This window comes from Vombatus ursinus, unplaced genomic scaffold (assembly GCF_900497805.2).
Source record: "Vombatus ursinus unplaced genomic scaffold, bare-nosed wombat genome assembly UNPS02014774.1, whole genome shotgun sequence".
NCBI lineage: Eukaryota > Metazoa > Chordata > Mammalia > Diprotodontia > Vombatidae > Vombatus > Vombatus ursinus.
In genome coordinates this window covers 7285532-7305914 of record NW_020954552.1, presented here as the reverse complement: position 1 = coordinate 7305914, position 20383 = coordinate 7285532, and the positions used below count along the sequence as shown (strand labels likewise).

Sequence of the window (20383 nt, the reverse complement as noted above, 5' to 3'; positions counted from 1 at the left end):
ACTTTCTCTGGATTCAAAATGCTTAATCTGGTGATGTTAGACTGAAGAAACTCTAACTGCCTCTTTAGTATCCTAAAGCTTTCCAAGTCTCCATTTGTAAAAGGAAATGGCAAATAAGCAGCGTTTAAGTGCTTCTAAGCTGTCTAGGAGGACTTGCGTACTCCATTAACTGTGTCCTCAAAAAGAGACCTCACTTATGTGTTAACCTCTTAAAAACTGACCACAAAACACACAGGAAGCAGGAGTACCTACCTATACTTGAATCAAAATTATTTTCCTATATTTAACTTAATCTTTAAGGAATGTTAAAAGTTAAACAGCTAGGATTTAAGCAGCTAGGATTTAAGCTGGCTCAATGGATACAATCCTGGACCTGGAGTCAAGAGGACCTAAGTTCAAATCTGACATTTACTTGCTGGGTGACCCTGAGCAAGTCACTTAAACCTGTTTGCCTCAGTTTCCTCATCTGTAAAATGGGCTGGAGAAGAAAATGGCAAACCATTACAGCATTCTTTGCTAAGAAAATCCCAAAAGGGGTCATGAAGAGTCTGACATGACTAAACAACAAAAATTAAACCCTATTATAAAAATTTTCAAGGACCTAAACAACTTCTTGCATTGTCCTGAAGTTATGTTGTTGAATTTTACTTCATATTCTGTACTTAAAAGCCTTTAATATTTCTAGGGTCTGTAATTTCATCAGCATGGGCTCATTACCCCACTGATGTAGACATTGATGTCTTAGGTGGTTCTCATGAATTGCTGGGGCCAAAAGCTTCATCTACTTTTGGTCAAACTTCTGGTGATGATTTTCTTTGAATTTAGGAGATAATGCACTTTACCAAGTATATACACCAAGCCTTTCCAGCTTAGTAGGAAATGCCAGAGTTCAAATACCAATTTTATGTCCTTTGAGAACTGAATGCCACCTTCACACCAAGATGAAATATCAAAGCATTAAATATTACTTAACATAAATGAGCTATGGTCTTGAAAAATGAAAGACTTTGTCTTAATAGTAGTCCTTGGCTTCCTTCAAGTCCCAGCTCAAATCTCATCTTCTACAGGAACCCATTACCAACCCCTCTTAATTCTAATGCCTTCTTGCTATTATTTCCTATTATCTGTAGATAGCTTGTTTGTACACATTTGTTTGCTTAATGTCTCCCTTATTAGACTGTGAGCTCCTCAATGTCAGAGACTGTCTTTTGCCTTTTGTTTTTTTGTACCCCAAGACTTAGCTCAATACCGAGAACACAGTAGGTACTTAACAAATTCTTACTGACTGACTGATTAATTGACATAATATTTTTGACCTGTATATATAGACACTTAAAATAAGAATACTAAGAATACCATGAGAATGGACTACACCATAAACTGATAAATATGACCAAAAGTCATATATTTATATATTTACATATAGAAGCAGTATGGCATCATGGATATAGAGCCGGCCTTGGAATCCAGAAGACCTGTCACATGTTGGCAGTCTGCCAGTAAATGAGTCCCTTAACCTCTTAATAGCCCAGGCAATTTTCTGAGGCTCTAAGTTGTACAAGAGTTGCCAATGGGAACTGTTAGAGGGAGTTTCCATACTGGGAGTTCTCAGACATCAATGAAATTACAGGTCCAGAAAAACAAAAAAAAAGAAAGTATTTATATTATCTGTCTAAATATATATGTATATTGCATATACATATATATTCAGACACATGTGAATATAATACTATTTTAGGAAATAGCAGGAAAATATTACAATTTCCTCAAAACATTAAGTACTTTTCAGTTAAGTATAAACTTTTAATTTAATATTTGTAAGGGACAATTTGATTTAAGTGTTGTAAATGTGTACCCACAAGAACTCTTACGCACATACTGCATGAGGTCTATTCATAATTTAATTTTAGTTTCCTAAAGTTACATTTTTTTTTGCTTAGTCTTGGAATGTAGAATATTTACACGCTTGACATTCATTGCAAACTTCAAAATAACTTTTAGTAATAACCATTATTACTAGTAAAGTTAAAAAAAATCACTTTTAACTGTTGAAGGGAGGAAGAATGTAGGAGGGAGAGCTATGGGATGATTAATTCTGTTTGAACAAATACCACTATTATTTCCTTAGTACAGACCCAGACTAAATACGGCAGGAATACTTTTTACTTTGACCAAAATGACTTCAGTAAATTAATTTTTCAAAATATTCTAAGAGAGTAGGAAAAATATTAAGACCCAGGAGAAGATGGGTAAGAAGAGTAAGCTAATAAAATTGGAAAAACTCACATCTTTTACTTTCTTTCCCTAGTATTTCCTGCTCATGAAGGTAAACCCTTGCGGTCATTTGGCAGGTGATCCAAAGTCATTTTAAAACTACAACACTTAACCATAGTTTGTGCAGACCAACTGTGAACAAGTTATAATAAAATTTTGTTATTCTTGCTGTTGTGACTAAATGCTTAGTAATATTTGCCATCTCCCACAATCACATACATTTGCACATGTTATCTGCTAGCCTCCCCTCCTGACCTTTGGCCTTGAATAGACTCCCCCATCTCCCACTGAACACTTAGCTCATAAGCCTTGTGGATCTCACTTTCAAGGCCAGCTTAGGTCTCATCACTTCTTCTACAAAGTTTTCCCTGATGTATCCCTCTCTTTTTGAATCTCTCATGCTACTTTTTTTTTTAAACCTTCCCTCTATTAGTATATAGTAATATATTAACTTGCGTATCATAGTCATTAATGGATATATCATCCTCCTTTCTAGACAAGGTTACCTTCAGGACAAAGACTATGAAGTCCTGAATATGCCAGACAACTAAAACACTTGTGTTGAAAATCTGTTACATTAATTCTTAATGTGATACATTAAATCTGAATTAATTTTCGTAAAAAAATACTTTGCTACAATAAACATTTAGAATTATTTCTTTACCAAATATCAGCTCCTAACTGTATGTTAAAATTTCACAGTAGATCAAATTATGTAATTTTAAGTGAATAATTTCCTCTTGCATTCCAACTATATGAGTAAGAAATAAAAAATAAACAGATCAATCATAATAGCATCAGTTTTAAGTAATTTTTTTCCCTACTGCTTTTGACACCACATCCTGAAAAGAGAATTAAGTCTTGCAGTTCAGAAGCAATATAAACATTTGGTGAGATGTCCTCCAATTCTGTGAAAACTTTACTCTCACAAAGCCTTAATTCTTACCTCAACAATGTCTGAATTTGTTCGGCTCTCATGTGGCTCATTGTACTCTGTGTATTTCAGCAACACTTTGTCCATATCCGTGCTGGCATACTGGAACAGTTTGTTGGTACTGTTAAAGATGATTAGCGCAATCTCACAGTCACATAGAACACTCAGCTCATAAGCCTTCTTCATTAATCCAAATTTCCTCTTTGTAAATGTCACCTGGGGAAAAAAAAAGGAAAATAAGTCTGTCAAAAATCTTGTGTTTTTTTCAGTATTCTTCTCTTTCTTAAAACAATGACTTATCTGCCATACTGTTCCAAGCACTCCTATGTTCAGAAGGGAAGCAAAAAAATCCAAAACTGTTTTTTTAGCAAAGAATATAAAAATGTGTGGGTTCTAACCTCTAGAAATATGTGTAACTCAATGCATCATTTGAAAGTAGCATGTTTTTATGAAGGCAAGCAAGGAAGTTTTTGTTGTTTCACAATCTAATGCCCTACCCTTGGAACCATCTATTTACAAAATTTCATTTCAGAGCATCAAATATTTTGCCCAAATATGTCACTTCATTTAATCCCCCTCCCTTCTCTTGTCTACCTTTGCCTTGCCTTCCCTTCTAAGAGTTTCATATTTTAGGCTTACATTCCAAAAGTTCACTTTCTAACTCTGGCAGAAGCTATTGTTATTCCTCAGGCCTCATTGGTAGGCATCAAGTTAGCTAATTTGAAAGTTAAAATGTAATTTCTTATTCATTTAATTCTGTGATAAAATCAGAAATGATTAATTGTGCATTGTACAATGGAAACAGCCCTGATCCTGGAGTCAAAGGACATGCGTACAAATCCTGCCTAAAACCCTTATTACCTATGCTACCTTTGTAAGTTATTTAACATCCTTGAGACTCAGTTTCCTTATCTGGAAAGGGAGAAAGTAATACTAAATCACCCCTAAGGTCCCCTTAGCTCTAGATCAATGATCCCATCATTTTTCTTCTGGTATTCACAAAATTTGGACTTTTGTTAGACAAAATTTTAAAAAAATCAGTTCTGTTCTCCTGAACATCATTCTTCTGGCCTAACTAGGCCATAAACTGTGGAGTTATCTTTGGCCCTTTTTTATCTTTCACCCCTTTATTCAATATTTCACCAAATTCTATCATTTCTTCCTTCAAAATGTTTCTTAATTCACCTATTTCCTCCCATTTGTATTGTCAGTACTTCAGTCGGAACTCCATAACCTCATATTTAGATAATGATAGCTTCCAACTTCAACAATAGTCAGCTTTCTAACTGGTGTCCCTATCCCTAGTTTCTTTTTCTCCAATTCATCAACCTACAACCACCTTGAAGTAATCTAAATTTTGTTTCTATCATATTATCCTCCTCATCTTATGAAACTCCCCAAACTCCATTTTAATTGCCAGATAAAGTCCAAATTCTTCTGCCTTGTCTTCACTATCATCACAATTGTTTCCCTTAGCTGGAATGTACTTTTCTTCCTCTAAGAATATTAAAATTCCACTCATCCTCAAGGTTTGGGTCAAGTCTCATGCTTTCCAGGAAGTGTTCTCTGACCACTACCTCACATGCTGATATTTTATTTCATATTTCCCATTCTTTTTGCTTCTTCTTAGTTTTACTCTTTGTACCAATTCCTCCATCATCTATGTTGATTTTATTCTTTTTGTTGACCCTCATAACCCCTCAGCCTGATTCATTAATCTCTTCCTATCCAGGAGCTCGGTCTTCATTCTAATTCATGTTACAAATGGAATGATCAGCCTTTAGACCATACCATCACTAGAACTGCCCTTCCTCTGAGATCCAGAACTCTGAAAACCCAAACTCATCATCCTCTTCCACCCTCATCTTTGTCATTCTAAATCTGTTCTTTGTCCTTCCTGTGACTTTCTCTGTCTCCTGTGTCCTATTACCCCAGCCCAACAATGCATTTCATTCTCTTTAAAATCTTGACTTTATAGTGGACTATCTCAACAAGGCACTGTCTTCTATCCTCACATTTTTAGTTCTTTTGAAAGCCTGATATTCTTGCCTTGCTATTTTCCCACTTTGGTTCACCTATACCATCTGCCTTCTCTGCTCCCACTTTATAGAATGGTTGAAGGAAGACACTAAACCGTGCTATGCTGACTGTATATACAATAAATTTATGTTTTTTGATCTCACTTGGTTCTTCACTGTAGCCTACCAATTCTTTTATTCTTGTCTTATTGACTCCCTAAAACATTTGTTTCATCAGTCATTCCCTCCTTCATTTTTACTGTCTCCATTTTTTATCTGATCATCTCTTAGACTTAAAGAAAAAGAAAAAGCCTTCCCTTGACTCTGCTACCCTCTCAAGCTATCATCTTTCTGAGCATAACTCTTAAAATTTAGAGGGAGAAGGGGCCTTATAGATCATCAAGTCTAACCCTATCATTTTTTGCAGATGGAGAAACTGAGGCACAGAGTAGTTAAGCGACTTGCCTATGATCACATAGGTAGTAAGTGTCTGAAGTGGGATTTGAACCCAGGTCTTCTAGACTCCAAGTTTGGCACTTTATTCCTTTCTCTACCTCAATCCACATCTAATTAGTGATCAAGTTCTCTTATTGTATTTCCACATCTCTCCATCCATTCCTTATTCCCATATTGACCACTCCAATTCAGCCCTACATCACCTCCTGAGTCACTTTGCCTCTACTCATTGCTTTTGCTAGTTCATCTTTTCTACATCTGCCAAAATAATCTTTCTTTTGCATAGATCGAACCTGTGTGGCTTATCTACTCAGAAACAACAATATAAAGTTAAAAAAACCCTGACAAATTAGTCTGATATTTAAGCCTTCCACAATTTGTTGCCAACCTACCTTTCCATCTTTATTTCATATTACTCTTCTTTCTCCTCTTTATCTTCCAGTTAAATTAAACCACTTCCTCTTTCATGATTCATCCCTGCTTGTATATTTGTTTAATAAATTTCCAGTACATAGAATGCATATACCCTTCCTTATCTCACCTTTGAAATCTTTTACATCTTTTAATGCTCAATTTAGGTGATACCTCCTTTAGGAAGTATTTCCTAGTTAACTGAGTTAAATTTCTGGATATGCTCCATTTTCCACTGACAACACTGAGAAGTATTAGCATTTCCTTGTTTCCAACTTGTTGAAGCTCTCAGTTTGCTTCCAACTGGAGTCTTGGGCTCCCTGACACTCTGAAACCAGTCTTAATCATGGTGGAAGGAATAGATGGAATACCTGGCTCTTGGAGCCTTTGATGACCTACAAACTTCAAGTCTTGCTCCTAGTATCCTCATGTAGATAATAACGATAATGACACTCCAAACTCCCACAGAGTTTAAATGCTCTCTTCGCAACAAAACTATGAATTAAGAAGTATGTGTATTTTTATTCCCATTCTATAGATGATGAAACTGAGGCTCAGTGAGGTTAAGAGAAAACCAAATTGACACAATTTAGTAAATGTTGGAGCTGGGCCTTGAACATAGATTTTTCAACTCTCTAACTAGTGCTCTTTCCACTGAACTGTTGATCTTGGCTTATTAATATCTTTTGTTTGGTCTGCTTTCCTGCACTGTTGCCCAGAACCTTTGCTGCTGTTTCTGAAAATACGTTCTCCATTACTCTCATCTGGGTTCCCATCCCTCTCGCTTGGTCTTCCCAAAATCTAGGTTTACTGCAGCCTTATACAACATATTTATTCCTCCTTGCCTAAGCTAGATTCCCTAGACTCTATATCTCTTTCTTGCTTAGTCTCTTTGTAGAAGTATTGGATTTGGAGTCAGAGGACCTGAGCTCAAATCTTGGCTCTTCCACTTACTAATCGTGTGACTTTGGGGAAGCCAATTCTCTGGGGTTATCAGAAAGACCATCACCTCTGTGCTTTGTAATAAACTCAGCCCTCATCCTCCCCAACCCTATCCTCTCTTGCCCTTCCTTTCCATGGTGTCCTTTGGAACTCTCCTCTATTAAATCCCACTTTAATCAAAGTTCTCTTCCTCTCACTTTTTCTCTTAATTTTTTCCTAAAGTCACCATACCCCTTTTAGTATTATCTTTGAGAATGGCTGTCCCATTTCTCACACTTCCTGACACACCAGGGCAGCAGAAGGAATCAGCCCTAACTGGCCCTCAGTTTCTTTATCTGAAAAATGAAAACACTGGACTATATCACCTTTAAGATTTCTTCCAGCTCTAAATCTATGGTCCTGTATAGGATCCCACCCTTCTTCTTTCTCCCTCCTTGCCTTACCTGAATTCCTTGTATTATTTGAACCCATAACCCTTGCCCTCTTGTCTCTCATTTGACAAATCTTTCTACCCTTTACCCTTTATTTGCCTAGATTTATAGTATTTGCCTGCTCCCTCCTTTCCTTACCTGATCTTTCAGGTTTGATAACTGGCCCATATAACTGATGAAACCTACTAGACTTTTGTCATGTAGCTGGACTCCCAGTCCCAGTGCTCCATCCTACTATTGTCTAAGACTTGTCATGTTTTAAAGCAGAATCATAACTAGGAATTCCAAAGGGGTGGGATGCTGGTTTAGCACATGAACACTCCTTAGCCAAAACACATTAGAAACAGATGGTGGGAATTGGGATATTTAAAGGGAACAAGGGTAGAGAAGAACATTGTGAGACAACTAATTAAGGTAGGAGTGTGTGTGTGTGTGTGTGTGTGTGTGTCCTGGAATGAGACTATAGATGATAGCCCAAAGACCTGGATAGGAAGTAATGAACTTTAAACGATAAGAGGTAGTTGCTGAGTAATAAAAGTAGAGGGAATGGCCTTGTGTGTCAAGGAGTGTGAGAAATGGAGCATCCATCTTCAGAGACAGTGCTAAGAAATATGATGTTTTTAGGACAAATTTAGGTTTTAGTAATTACAAGAAGATGGAGGGAAGGTGAGGGGAAAAGACCTTGGATTGAAGTGGGGTTTAAAAGAGGAGAGTTGAAAAGGATATAGTGGAAAGGAAGGACCAAAGAGAACATGGGTTGGGGAGGATTCAAGCTATGAAGCACAGAGGTAGAGGGCTTTCTGATGATCTCCGGCATCTTAGATGGTTCAGGGCCCCAGGCCAGGTGGCATGTCTGGGGCCATCTGAACTGGTGACTAGATGGAGCTTCAGAGTGGAAGCCCAACTGCAATGGGACTCTGAAGCCTGGCAATTTGGGGGATGGTGGAAGGAAGGGGGATGGGAAGGAAAGCATGGCCCTTAGGCGGTAGCAGTACCTGAATCTCCCTGGATAACAGAATCTGAGGAAAATCCCTGGCTGCCAGGTCCTGGTTCCAGTTCTTATATTAAAAAATCTACTGTAAGATATTAAGATGATGAGCCCTATTTGGCTGCCAGTGTGGGGCAATGAATACAATAAAGGGAGGGAATTCCTTGGAGGTAATCTATGATATCCTAAAAATTTGGTGAAAACTTAGAACATCAATTATAAATGCTATGAATAATTGTGGACATTGACTTTCTCCTGGTGCAATTTTTTAAGTAAATTAGAGACAGGTCACTTTTTTTCCCCTTTAAGGTAAATAAAAGTGTAGGTTTCATTAATAAAAGATTTATATTTTATTTATTAAATATGCATGGAAGATGTTTTATTTAAGTGAAGGAAACACCGACAAAGTACTATTTATCTACAGTTACGTGGGAATTGGTAGCTTAGTGCAGTGGTAGAAGAATTCAAATACATGTAATTTATAAAGTGTTTTAATCTGTTAGAATCCCTAATGCAAACTAATACTAAATGTAACCTCTTTCCACCTTGGAATCCCTGCTGGTCAAACCACAGAGAACCTGACATTTGTGTGTTACCAATTCCTACCAGCTAGTGTCTCAGTTCAAAAATGTCTTTTACGTATCTATTCTCTGTATTTTTCTTTGCACTGAATACTAATGGCACACATTCTTTCTGTAGTACTATATTTGTAGCTCTCACCAAGATGCTTACGACAAAATATAGATTTCATAATATTGTCATATCTAATTACAGAACTACTTCAAAAAACAGCTAATCTGGTACTAATCTTGTACATGTACCAGACTAATTATTACTAATCTCAAAGAGTTAAATGCAGTAGAGTTGTTTTTTTTTTTAAGAATGAGTGAAAATAATGGAATAATTATAAATATCATTGGTACCAAGGTCTTACGAGTGTAGATTTATTCAACTTTTTCAGATAAAAAGCACCTATGAAGCACCCCCTATATGCATCTTCCAGATAAAATCCTACCATATACAATTGGTCTTCCTGTTCACCCTTACTTCTAGTGTCTTCTCTCTGTGATTATCTTTAATTTAACTTCTATATTTCTTGTTTGTACATCGTTGTTTGCATATTGCCTCCTTTATTAGAGTGTAAGCTTCTTGAGGGGCAAGGACTGTTTTTTTGTTGTTATTTGCTGTTTTTGCTCTTTTCGTATCCCTGGCTCTTAGTACACTGCCTGGCGCATAGCACAAGTTTAACAAATACTTGTTGATTTGAAGGAAAAAAAAATTTAAAAAGGGCTTGTGCAAGGTGCTTGGTGCCAGATTTCACTGCTCTGTTTATCTGCTGCTCTTTGAAATACAAATGCTCTTGAACTGTTTAAGCCATTAAGAAGCAACCACTCAGGAAGAGAAGAGGCATTTACTTGAGTATATCTGTACATCAGTATTATTTTAATAAGTGAAATAGGCAACATGTCACATGCAAAATATAGACTGTATTGACTCAAAATACTTTAATGTATCTTTAAAATCAGACTTGGTGACCACAAAGTTGTAGATGGACTACCTACATACTGTATGGTTTCGGTAGAAGAGAAACCTCAAAATTTAGCTCATTAGACCTTTTGGCCATCAAAGTTCACCTAAGTACTAAAATAACTTTAAAATCACTATTTATTTAACCTTTCAGTACTTCTATACATTTAGCTTAATCAAATAGTCTTCAGGATGATGCATACTTAATAACATTTATCACAAAATGCAATGCATATAGTTTTTTTTATTAAAACTGCAGATTGAGTGACAAATATATTAAACCATTTAAGAAAATCTTTAAATTTTGCTCTTAATTGCTCTAAATTTAATTCAGTATTATGTTCATGTTCTTCATACCATCTCTCCAAATGTATTTCATAATGCTTTTCCCCATTGTTCATAGCTAGATAAAATTGTTTTTAAGCATTAATGTTCTTAAAGAGATCTAGGATATTACTCTTCTTTTAAAATATGCCACTCAATGACAAAGATTGCAATTCAGACCTTTTACATTTAAACATGATAATGTGCTATAATGATTATATTTTTCATACTTTTACAACAGTTTGCAATGGGGAGAACTCCATATTTCTGTTTCAAAAAGAGTATTTTCAACTTTAGATGAGCAAGGAAACTGTTTAAGGTAGTTAAGAGAAAAGAATGTTTCTAATGTGCACATCAATAAGCATGCAAAGTGACAAGGAATAAATCAATAATATATAAGTGAGCAGTACAATTCAACAAAATTTATTTTTCAATTTTTCTGATAGCTTGAAAAGTTAGATATGTACTGAAAATAAAATTAGTCTACAGATATTGACCACCGTTAAGTTCCTTTACATCTTGGATTTTAAAAGCCTCAGATATAAAAGTGACACAGTAGTAAGTATTTGGATTTTGAAATTTAATCTTCCTACAAATTTACCATTTAGCTTATGCCTATATCAAACCTTAAAATCAGGCTTCTCAAGAGGAAAACTGGATATAAATTAGACTTATGTACTTTTGGGGTTAAAAGAATGAGCTGCATTCCTTAGGTAATTGCTGGAATGCATCCACACCTTTAAAGAAGCAAATAAAAACTATAGGAAATAGTCTTTTGCCAAATGACATATTTCCCTATAAATCTTATTGAAAACCCCAATGCTTAAAATCAACACTATTTAAAATAAAATTTCCTTTAGAGAATATAGATGTAGTCATAATTTCAGTAGATACTAATGATTTTAATTGCCTTTTTGTTTGTTTAATAGCTAGATAGAGTTTTCTGCATATTTTCTCATCAACTTTGTTCTGGACATGTCAAGAAGGTTACGTGCATATGCTTTTCAAGTCAGGCTGAACTAAGGAGATAATTAAGATACAAGATGTATTTTTTTTTGAGAAGGTTGTGAGTTAAATACTCAAAGAAAGTTTCTTGGACATTCCACCTCTCTCTTCTTCATTAAGTTTTATATACTAGGTTCTTTAGAAATATTTTTAAGTTCAATTCTACAACTTGGTTTCCTATCCCCTGTATGAAGAGTACTATTTTGGGCAGTGGGAAAAATACAAAGTTCAGATCATTCTATTCTAATCAACATATATTTAATGTATACTACATGCAAACCATTGTGCTCAGTTCTGGGGATACAAAGACCTAAAAAAAGCCATCTCTGTTGTCAAGGAGGTAACATTCTACTCTTCAGGAACACATCACATACATAGAAACACAAAGTCAAGGTAATTTGAGTTAAGAAAAAGCACTACAATTGAGCTTATCAGAAAGGGCTTCATGGAGTAAGTGGAATCTCATTTAATCCTTGAAGGAAGACAATCATTCTAATAGGTGGAAATGAGGAGGAAGTAAATTTCAGGCATGGGGAGGCTCATGTAAATGTATAGACAGAGATGGAAGATGAAATGTTGAGAGGAAACAGTTAGGGGTCCACCCATTGGACTGCTAACTGCTAAATTCTGGAACATGTGATACATGAAGGTACATAATGTGAAATGATTGGAAGGGTGGTTAGAACCAGATTATAGAAAGCTTTAGATGCTTGGTGGGTAGTTTATATTTTATCCTACTGGAGTTTTTTGAGCAGAGGAGGGATGTGGTAAAATCTGTGCTTCTCAGAGTTCTCAGAATCAGGCTGCTTAGGAATGTGACCCAGAGAGGGTACTAAGTGCCATCTAGGGCTGAATGTCTAAATGAGACCGACAGAAAGCAAATATCAGAAGGTAAAGGTGTAAAAGTCTTCATGGAGATAATTTTGGTAGTTGAATGACTAATGAAGTAGAGGGTCAGGGAGGGCAATGAGGACAAGGAGGTAAGTGAGGCTAGTGGTTATGTGAATGGAGAAGAAGGGATGAATATGAGAGATATGGAAACAGTAGGACTGACAGAATGTGGATACTGGTTGAATTTAGCATGGTGAAGGAGAGAGAAGAGTCCAAGGTGACTAAGCCTTGGTGTCCTTAATAGAACTCTGGAAGTTTAGAGAAAGAAAAACTCTGGGGGGAAAGTGATAGACATGTTGAACTTGGAACCCTGATATCAAAGTTGGGAAGATGTGTCCAGTAGGGAGCTGGTAAAAGGAACTAGAATTCAGGAGAGATGAGGGTTGGGTATACTGGGTTGACAGTCATCTGTGACTGATAGGGAATGAGATTGAGGTGCTTTTGAGTAGAATCAAAAAATCTTATCGTTTAAAAGGACCATTTAGTCCTACCTGTATCTGATCAACAATTCTCTCTATAATATCTTCAACAAGTGGAAAGCCAACTCTTACATGAAGTTCTCTAGTCACCAGGGGGTCTTAACCTAAGTTCTATGAACTTAAAAAAAAATGTTTTGACAACTGATTTTCAATGTAATTGGTTTCCTTTGCAATATATGTATATATATATACATTTATATATTTTAATTTCATGAATTTAAAAAACAATATTCTGAGAAGTGGTTAACAGGCTTCACCAGATGGGATTGATAACACACAGAAAGGTTAAGAACTTCTGCTCCAGTGAGTAGAAACCCACTATCGACTGAGGCAGTTGATTATATTTTTGTTCTATTATACTTAAGTTGTAAACTTTCCCTAAAATTGGGTTTAAATCTGCCTCTATGCATCTGCCACTAACGACTCTTAGCTCTGTCCTCTGGAGCTAAGCAGATATAATAAAACCCCTCTTCTTCTTGATGACTTTAAGGATTTGGAGGACGATGATATACTTCTCTTAGCTCTTCTTTACTGATGTCAACATCCCCACTTCCTTCAACTAGTCTTCATATGGCATGGTTTAAAGCCCCTCACTATCCTGCCTATCCTTCTTGAGAACTGCTCCAGAATAGTGTGCCCAGTCCTGAATGTAACACTGCAGATTCAGTCTGTTGACCAGGTTGGGATTGACACTTTTCATGTGCTAGATACTTTTTGTCCCTTAATACAGCCTAAGAACTCATTAATTTTTTGGTTCCTGTGTTGTATTGTTGACTCTTGCAGTCAACTAAAACTATACATACACATATATACATATATGTGTATGTATGTATATATAATGTGTACATGCACATGCACCTGTATATATAATGTGTATATATGTATATATGATGTGTGCATATGAACATATGTATACACATACATATATATGTGTTTAAAACATTATCTAGTTATATTCTCCCATCTTACCCTTGTAAATTTGCTTTTTTGAACCCAAGTATAGAACTTTAAATTTATATTAATGAAATTTATTTTAATTTTCATAACATCTTTTTTCTTTTAACATCATCTATAATTCCCAACACATCCCTATTAAATTTAACTTTTTCCTGATAGGGTAGGAATGTGGACTGGATCTATTATTTTACTGCTGTAGGGAACTCCTGGATAAGGAAACTCCTTCTACCAACATCAGTAGTCTCTTTCTTTGCAACTTAGAGAATCACCCATGCCACTCAGAGATTAATTGATTTTCTTAGGGCAACATAGCCAACATGTATCAAAAGTAGGACTTGAATAGATATCTTCATGACTTTAAGGAAAGTTCTTTATATATCATATCAGGTTGTCTTTCTCAATTTACATATACACAAACATATACATACATACACATACACAAACATATACACACATATACACACATGTTTGTAAACATAGATACACAATACACGCACATACACATACATACATATGCTCACACACATATAATGTATATGTATATATGTAGGTGTCTGTATACATGTGTGTATATACATATCACATGTGTGTGTATATGTGTTATATATATAATTTTTATATCATCTACCTTTTGTAATATATTCCTTCTACCTCCCATCTCACCATATCACATACCAAATAATTTTAAAAAAATCTTTATGAAGCTTCATCTTATTAAATTCACTAAATGACGGTAGGAGCCAGGTTCTGTAGGAGGCCAGAATGAATAGAGAATCGTGATATTTCTTCTTCTGTGATCAGAAAAAAAGAAGAGAGTAGGTGATAATGCAGAGAAGTTTTGAAGAATGAAGGAGGGGGACTGAGGGAGCTTCTATCAATTAGCCTCAGTCAGAATATTAGTGAATCAGTGAAGTAGGCGATGAAAACTGAGGAACTCGCTGGGGTGAGCCTAGAGACTTGGGGAAAGAGGAGAAGATTGGGAACAAGTATTGTGGGGCAATGAGACAGAAATTCAGTAAGAAGAGATCAGAACTATTGTCAAGAAGCAGTGAGTGCTGAAGAAAACAAAAAGAAGGTCAGAAAGGGACAAAAGGAGGCGATTTTGCTACTACCTTTCAAAATTTAATATTTGCTTTTAAAACAATCTACATAACTGAAATTCATAGTTTTACTTTCTGTCCTTTTTGTTTGTTTGTATTTAATGGTTAAGCTAATAATTAAAATAATGAAATCATAAAAAATTAAGAGAATTAAAAAGAATTTTTAAAAAGAAGCAGTGAAATCTCATTTAAGTTTGTGTTCCATAAATGTGTAGTGGGGAAACCAGCTTCGTTCGGTGACCTCCTGTGATTGTCTCAGCCTGGAAGCAGGAGCAGAAAAGTCAAATGGTAAGGATTTAATTTTACTGAGGTGACAGTGTATGTAGAAAGAGGAGGAAATACAAGGTAATTTGAGAATGGAGAAAGCACACATGACTGGGAGTGTCATGGAATTCTTCACAGAATAGTTGGAACTTTAGCTGAACATTGAAGCCCCATAAGGATTCTAAAAGATGAAAATGAGGAGGGAGTATATTGTAAGCATGGGGGGGGGGCGCTTGTGTGAGTGTACGGAGGCTTGTGTGAATTGTTTTTATTGAACCAATCTTCATGAATGAAGATTAATAGGTTGGAAATAGTGAGATGTCAGAGAAGCAAGGAATTCCAGGGTACTGGATATCGAAACGTTAAAGTGACAGAACATAGGGTCGAGGCAGTCTACAGAGGTAAATTAAGCCAGAGTGGGATGGAGAAATAGGGATAGATCAAGGGACTGGAGGTTCTTTGAAATATAGGGTGTGTGAGAGAGTACAATAATTTTAAGTGTAGTAGGGTGCCCTGGCAAGACTTCAGCAGAAAAAGGTCATGAGCAGTGAAAAGACAGAGACATTTAAATGTTAAGGGGAGATGGTTCAGATACAAAATAAACATTCTACATCCTAGAAAAGGTCTGTGGCTTGGATAACTCAATGGTATATGAAGAGACTAGTGAAGACCAATGAACTTGCCTCAAGGGCACAGGCTGTATTCTTACCTTTGTATCTAGTTGAACATCTGCATAAAACTCCAAAAGAATTCTAAGAAGTGTAACTGACACATGAGGACTGATCACCTTAAGTCTTTGGTGGAGTACCTTCCGGACATCTCCTACTTCCTTCTTGGAAGTGCTAAACTTTAGATCAGAGGCTCTGAGGTAGTTAAAGAGGAGAGGCTTCAGCTCTTCTGAGACTATAGGTTATTGCTCAAGCTAAAAGAACACAGAAATACAACTGAAAAGAGCACTATAATAGTCCAGTCGAAGACAGCACAGTTACCAACCAGCCCAGCCAGTGGGTGAATGTGGTGAAAGACCGTGGCTGGCCAATGAAGAATAAGCCCAGCAAATACAGTGGATTTACATGTCCAGCAGAGACTATGAGTCCTGAGAAAACCCTAGCAGCCAAGAAGCCTGCCTGGTCTAGTCTGCTAACTACATAGCAACTGAGTGACCTGCCAAGACCAGTCCTGCAGCAGTCCAGAGGACAAGTGACTTGTCTTACTTAGCCCAGCATCAGACTGACCAATGCCAGCCCACAGAGATGCTAAGTTCTGTGAGGAGCCAGCTCATATGAGCAGAAGAATAACTCACCTACCACCAGTGCTATAACCCATTATAACCCAGAGAACTTTGTGAGAATTTTATTTCAGAAGACAGGACACTGAAGTCCTGCAGTTCTGGAGTTGTGAATACCCTTGTTCACATGTGTTTCCTATATGTGCCTCATTACTGTTGTACTGTAAGTCCATGTTCTTTCTCCTGTGGACTTTTGTATATTTGGAGGAGATTGGATTCCTAGTTTTGGGACGTGATTTGTGAATACTTTTCTTGTTATGTCATTTGAATAAATGTCTTTGGCTAAAGAACCAAGTCTATTGCTCACTGATAAAGAGAACACCACCAGTGGGGGCTCATAAGTTAGGGTTGGGAGGATAGTCAAACCTACAGTTGCTTCTAGATTCCTGGGTATAGTATCAGTTGCCCCCGGGGAATCTAGTGTAAATGTAGGTTAGAGGAGTGAGCTCAAAGAAAGTGTTACAGAAGAAACTATGGCTGGTGAGTGGAATTTCAAAGTTTAGTATTTTGAAGGTGGTGAAATTTCATCATTTACTGAGAGCTCAGGGTTCATCATTCTAGTGTGAAGTTGAAATAGGTTTAAAGTGGGTCCTCTTTGAATGTTTCAAGAAGATAATCTGCTAAAAGCAAAGGTTTTGATATATTACTTTTGAAAATTACATCTTTCAGAAGTCAGAATGAGGGATAGTTCTGGTATTAGACCAGTTTTAATTCTGATTAACAAAGAACTGCTTTAGAGTCATGGTAAAAATAAGAGAAATATTAGGAAAAACAATTCCATGTCATCCTGCAATTTATATTGGGGAGTGATGCTAATTCTGGGCAAAGTCTGTTATGAATCCTAGAATTTAGAAAAGTTGGCTTTTCTAAATAACAAGAATTATTCTAAGGCTATAGAACTCAAAGGGAATATGCCTAATATGGAATGAGTTTAAAAAAAATTCCCTTTGCAAACAATCACAATCAAGAGAAAAAAAATGAAGCTACCTAACTTCAGAAATTTCTTTGATGAGCTTGGGTTTTAAATTACTAGGTAAATTACAAACCCTCTTGTAATAGGCTTGTGGATTAAGAATATGAAATTTGGGTTGGATTATAATAGCTTAACTTTACCTCCTCTCCCTTTCCCCCCACCAAAAAAAAACAAAACAAAAAACCAAAAACAAATGCTAGGAAAGATCTAGAGTAGCAACATTTTAGTGCAAAGGATAGCGTTCTGGGCCTGGAATCAGGAAGACCTGTGTTCAAATTCAGACTCAGACATTTACTAGTTTGTGATCTTGGGCAAGCCACTTAACATCTGTCTGCCTCAGTTTCCTCATCTATAAAATGGGAATAATAATAGCCTACCTCCCAGGGTTGTTGTGAGAATCAAATGAAATAATGTTTATAAAGTACTTTGCACAGTGCCAGGCACATAGTAGGCACTAAATGATAGTGATGATGATGATGATGATGATGATGAAAGATCAGAACATAAACTTCACATGAGCCCAAAATATGACAGACATGTAAAAAGATAACACAACCTTGGGTTTCATTAATGGCATGGTATCCCAATCACAGGAAGTCATCAAGCCATGGCAATCTCTGCAGATCAGGCTATTTTCAGCTTTTAGCTTTTAGTTTGGGCTGCCACATTTTAAGAGGCCCAATGAAAAGCTAGAGGAAGGTCATAGAATAGTAGATGTGTGTAAACCATTTCATACAAGACATGTTTGAATAAACTGGAAATATTTTGACTGGAAAGGAGTAAGAGAAGATTTGGTAGCTTTCTAAAGGTATTTATTTGAAAGTTTTCATAGGGATAAGACAGTCAAGTTGTTTTGTGTTGCTCTAAGGGGACATCCATCCCATCAATGGAAGATAAAGGGAGGTAGATTTCAACACAACAAAAGGAGTATAATCACCAGAACTACCAAACAATACAAAAGGCTGCCTCATGAAGTAGCAAGCTTCCATTCACTGTTATATAGGATCATAGAATTTTAGAATTGGAAGGCACTTCAGTGATCATTTCATTTTTGTGGTCAGTCATGTCCAACTTTCTGTGACCCCATTTGGGGTTTTCTTGACAAAGATATTAGAGTAGCTTGCCGTTTCCTTCTCCAGCTCTTTTTATGGAGAGGAAACCGAGGCAAACAGTGTTAAGTTACTTGCCTACAGTCACATAGTTAGTAAGTATCTGAGGTCAGATTTGAACTGTGGTCCTCCTGACTCTTGGGACAGCCCTCTGTCCACCATGCCAACTAGCTACCCTTTAAATTTCTTTCCAGTGAGGTTAAATTCACTTACCAAAGTCAAAGTATTCAGATATTTCCTAAATCTGATGCTTTAATTAAGTGGAGGATCTCAGTGGTGTTATAGAAAGAATTCATACATTGGGTAAGAAAATGCATTGTGATCCTCAAATTCTCAGTTCCGTGATTCTAGGATTACATGGCGCTGACATTTAAAATGCATGAGAGTACAAATCAAATCAGTATCAACTCTTTTGACCCATTTAATTGGTTTTGTTCCAACTTTGTTTTGACCGACCCTATAAATCTATCATCAAAATCATCTTGAAATCCTGCACTTTTCCAAATGTAATCACTTTTTGTAGAGGACTGAAGATGAGTCCACTTCATAAACTCTTACTCATGCCAGAGAATAGTTAGAAAAGTAGAGATTTGGGCATATAGAGATCTGGAAAGTTCTGTAAGCTCATTAAAATCCAACTCTAATGCCTTTTTGTGAGATGGAGGTGACTTGATTTTCAGGGGTTGAATTCAATATAATGAGGCAGGTCCTAAAACATTTCAAGTATGAGAGTTGTGAGAGACAAAGACTATGTGTCTACCAGTGGAGAACAAGCCTACCTAAATCCAGAAAGGCTCATCATTTGATGGTTACCCATCAGATGATGACTTTTTTCCTAGCCATAACAACTCGTCGTTGTTTTATCATTTCAGTTGTGTTTGACACTTTGTGACCCCATTTGGGGTTTTCTTGACAAAGTTACTGGAGTGTTTTGCCGTTTCCTTCTCCAACTCATTTTATAGAAGAAGAAACTGAGACAAACAGCATTAAATGACTCACCCAGGGTCACACAGTTAGCAAGTGTCTAAGGCCAGATACAGGCCTGAAACTCAGGAAGATGAATCTTCCAGACTCACAGTCTCACACTGTATCTGCTGTGCCACCTAGCTGTCCCGTAACAACTCATGCAGAAGGCTAATAAAGTCTGGTGCTGTTGTGATTTGTGTCAATGAGGGAAGTAAGCACTCAATGAAATCACAGATCTTCTGAAGAATGAAGTAATTGAGACTACACAGTTGTGACAAAACAAGGCAGTAAAAGGACATTAAAATAGCAAATAGGCAGATTTGAGCCATCTAGAATAAATATGCCTGATTAATTATGCATTCTCTGGACTCAAGAATGAAGCAATAAATAGAAATTTCTTATACAGCATGTTTAGGTTGTATAATTTGGAAGCTTTTCTGCCAATGAGAGGGAAAAGCAACATGTTCTTTTTTTAATTGTAATTTTTAATATTACTGTACATTAGCTGCAATGGGGAACATAAGAAAAATCGAAATGTATTCATCTTTTTGTGTGGTTTTGGTGTTGGAAATGGAGCAGGTAATAATTATCATAATACTATTTTTTGTTGATGCCTTTGACTTTACACAGGGATTTTATTCTAGGAATTTCAAAGTCTTCCCAATATATTATCTCACAAAACTTGACACTATCACCTTGAAGTAATTGATAGGCACAGTTTATCATTCCCACTTCACAGATGATAAGCTGGAAATAAAGATGTGAAATTCTTTGTCCAAGGTCACATAATGAGTCACTGGAAGAGCTAGGAATAGAATTTATTTCTCAAAATTCACTAGTCTTTCTATTGGGGTTGTCTCCCACTATTAAATGTATTATAGGAAGAAAACATAGAATAATATATCACACTCTTTATTTATTCTATTTAACAAATATTTACTGAATGCCTATTACATATACATGCATATATATATATATATACATAGAGAGAGAGTGGTGGAAGAAGAAGAAGAAGAAGAAGAAGAAGAAGAAGAAGAAGAAGAAGA

At 36.3% G+C, this 20383-nt stretch overlaps 1 protein-coding gene across 8 annotated transcripts in view; it reads right to left on the bottom strand.

Annotated features, from left to right (window-relative positions):
• Positions 1 to 20383, bottom strand: part of MEF2C (myocyte enhancer factor 2C) — a 190372-nt gene that overhangs the window by 89877 nt on the left and 80112 nt on the right. For all 8 annotated transcript variants that reach the window (XM_027864156.1, XM_027864162.1, XM_027864164.1 and 5 more), the window contains exon 3: positions 3221 to 3424. In XM_027864156.1, the coding sequence (XP_027719957.1) occupies positions 3221 to 3424 (204 nt within the window). The remainder of the gene's footprint in view (positions 1 to 3220; positions 3425 to 20383) is intronic.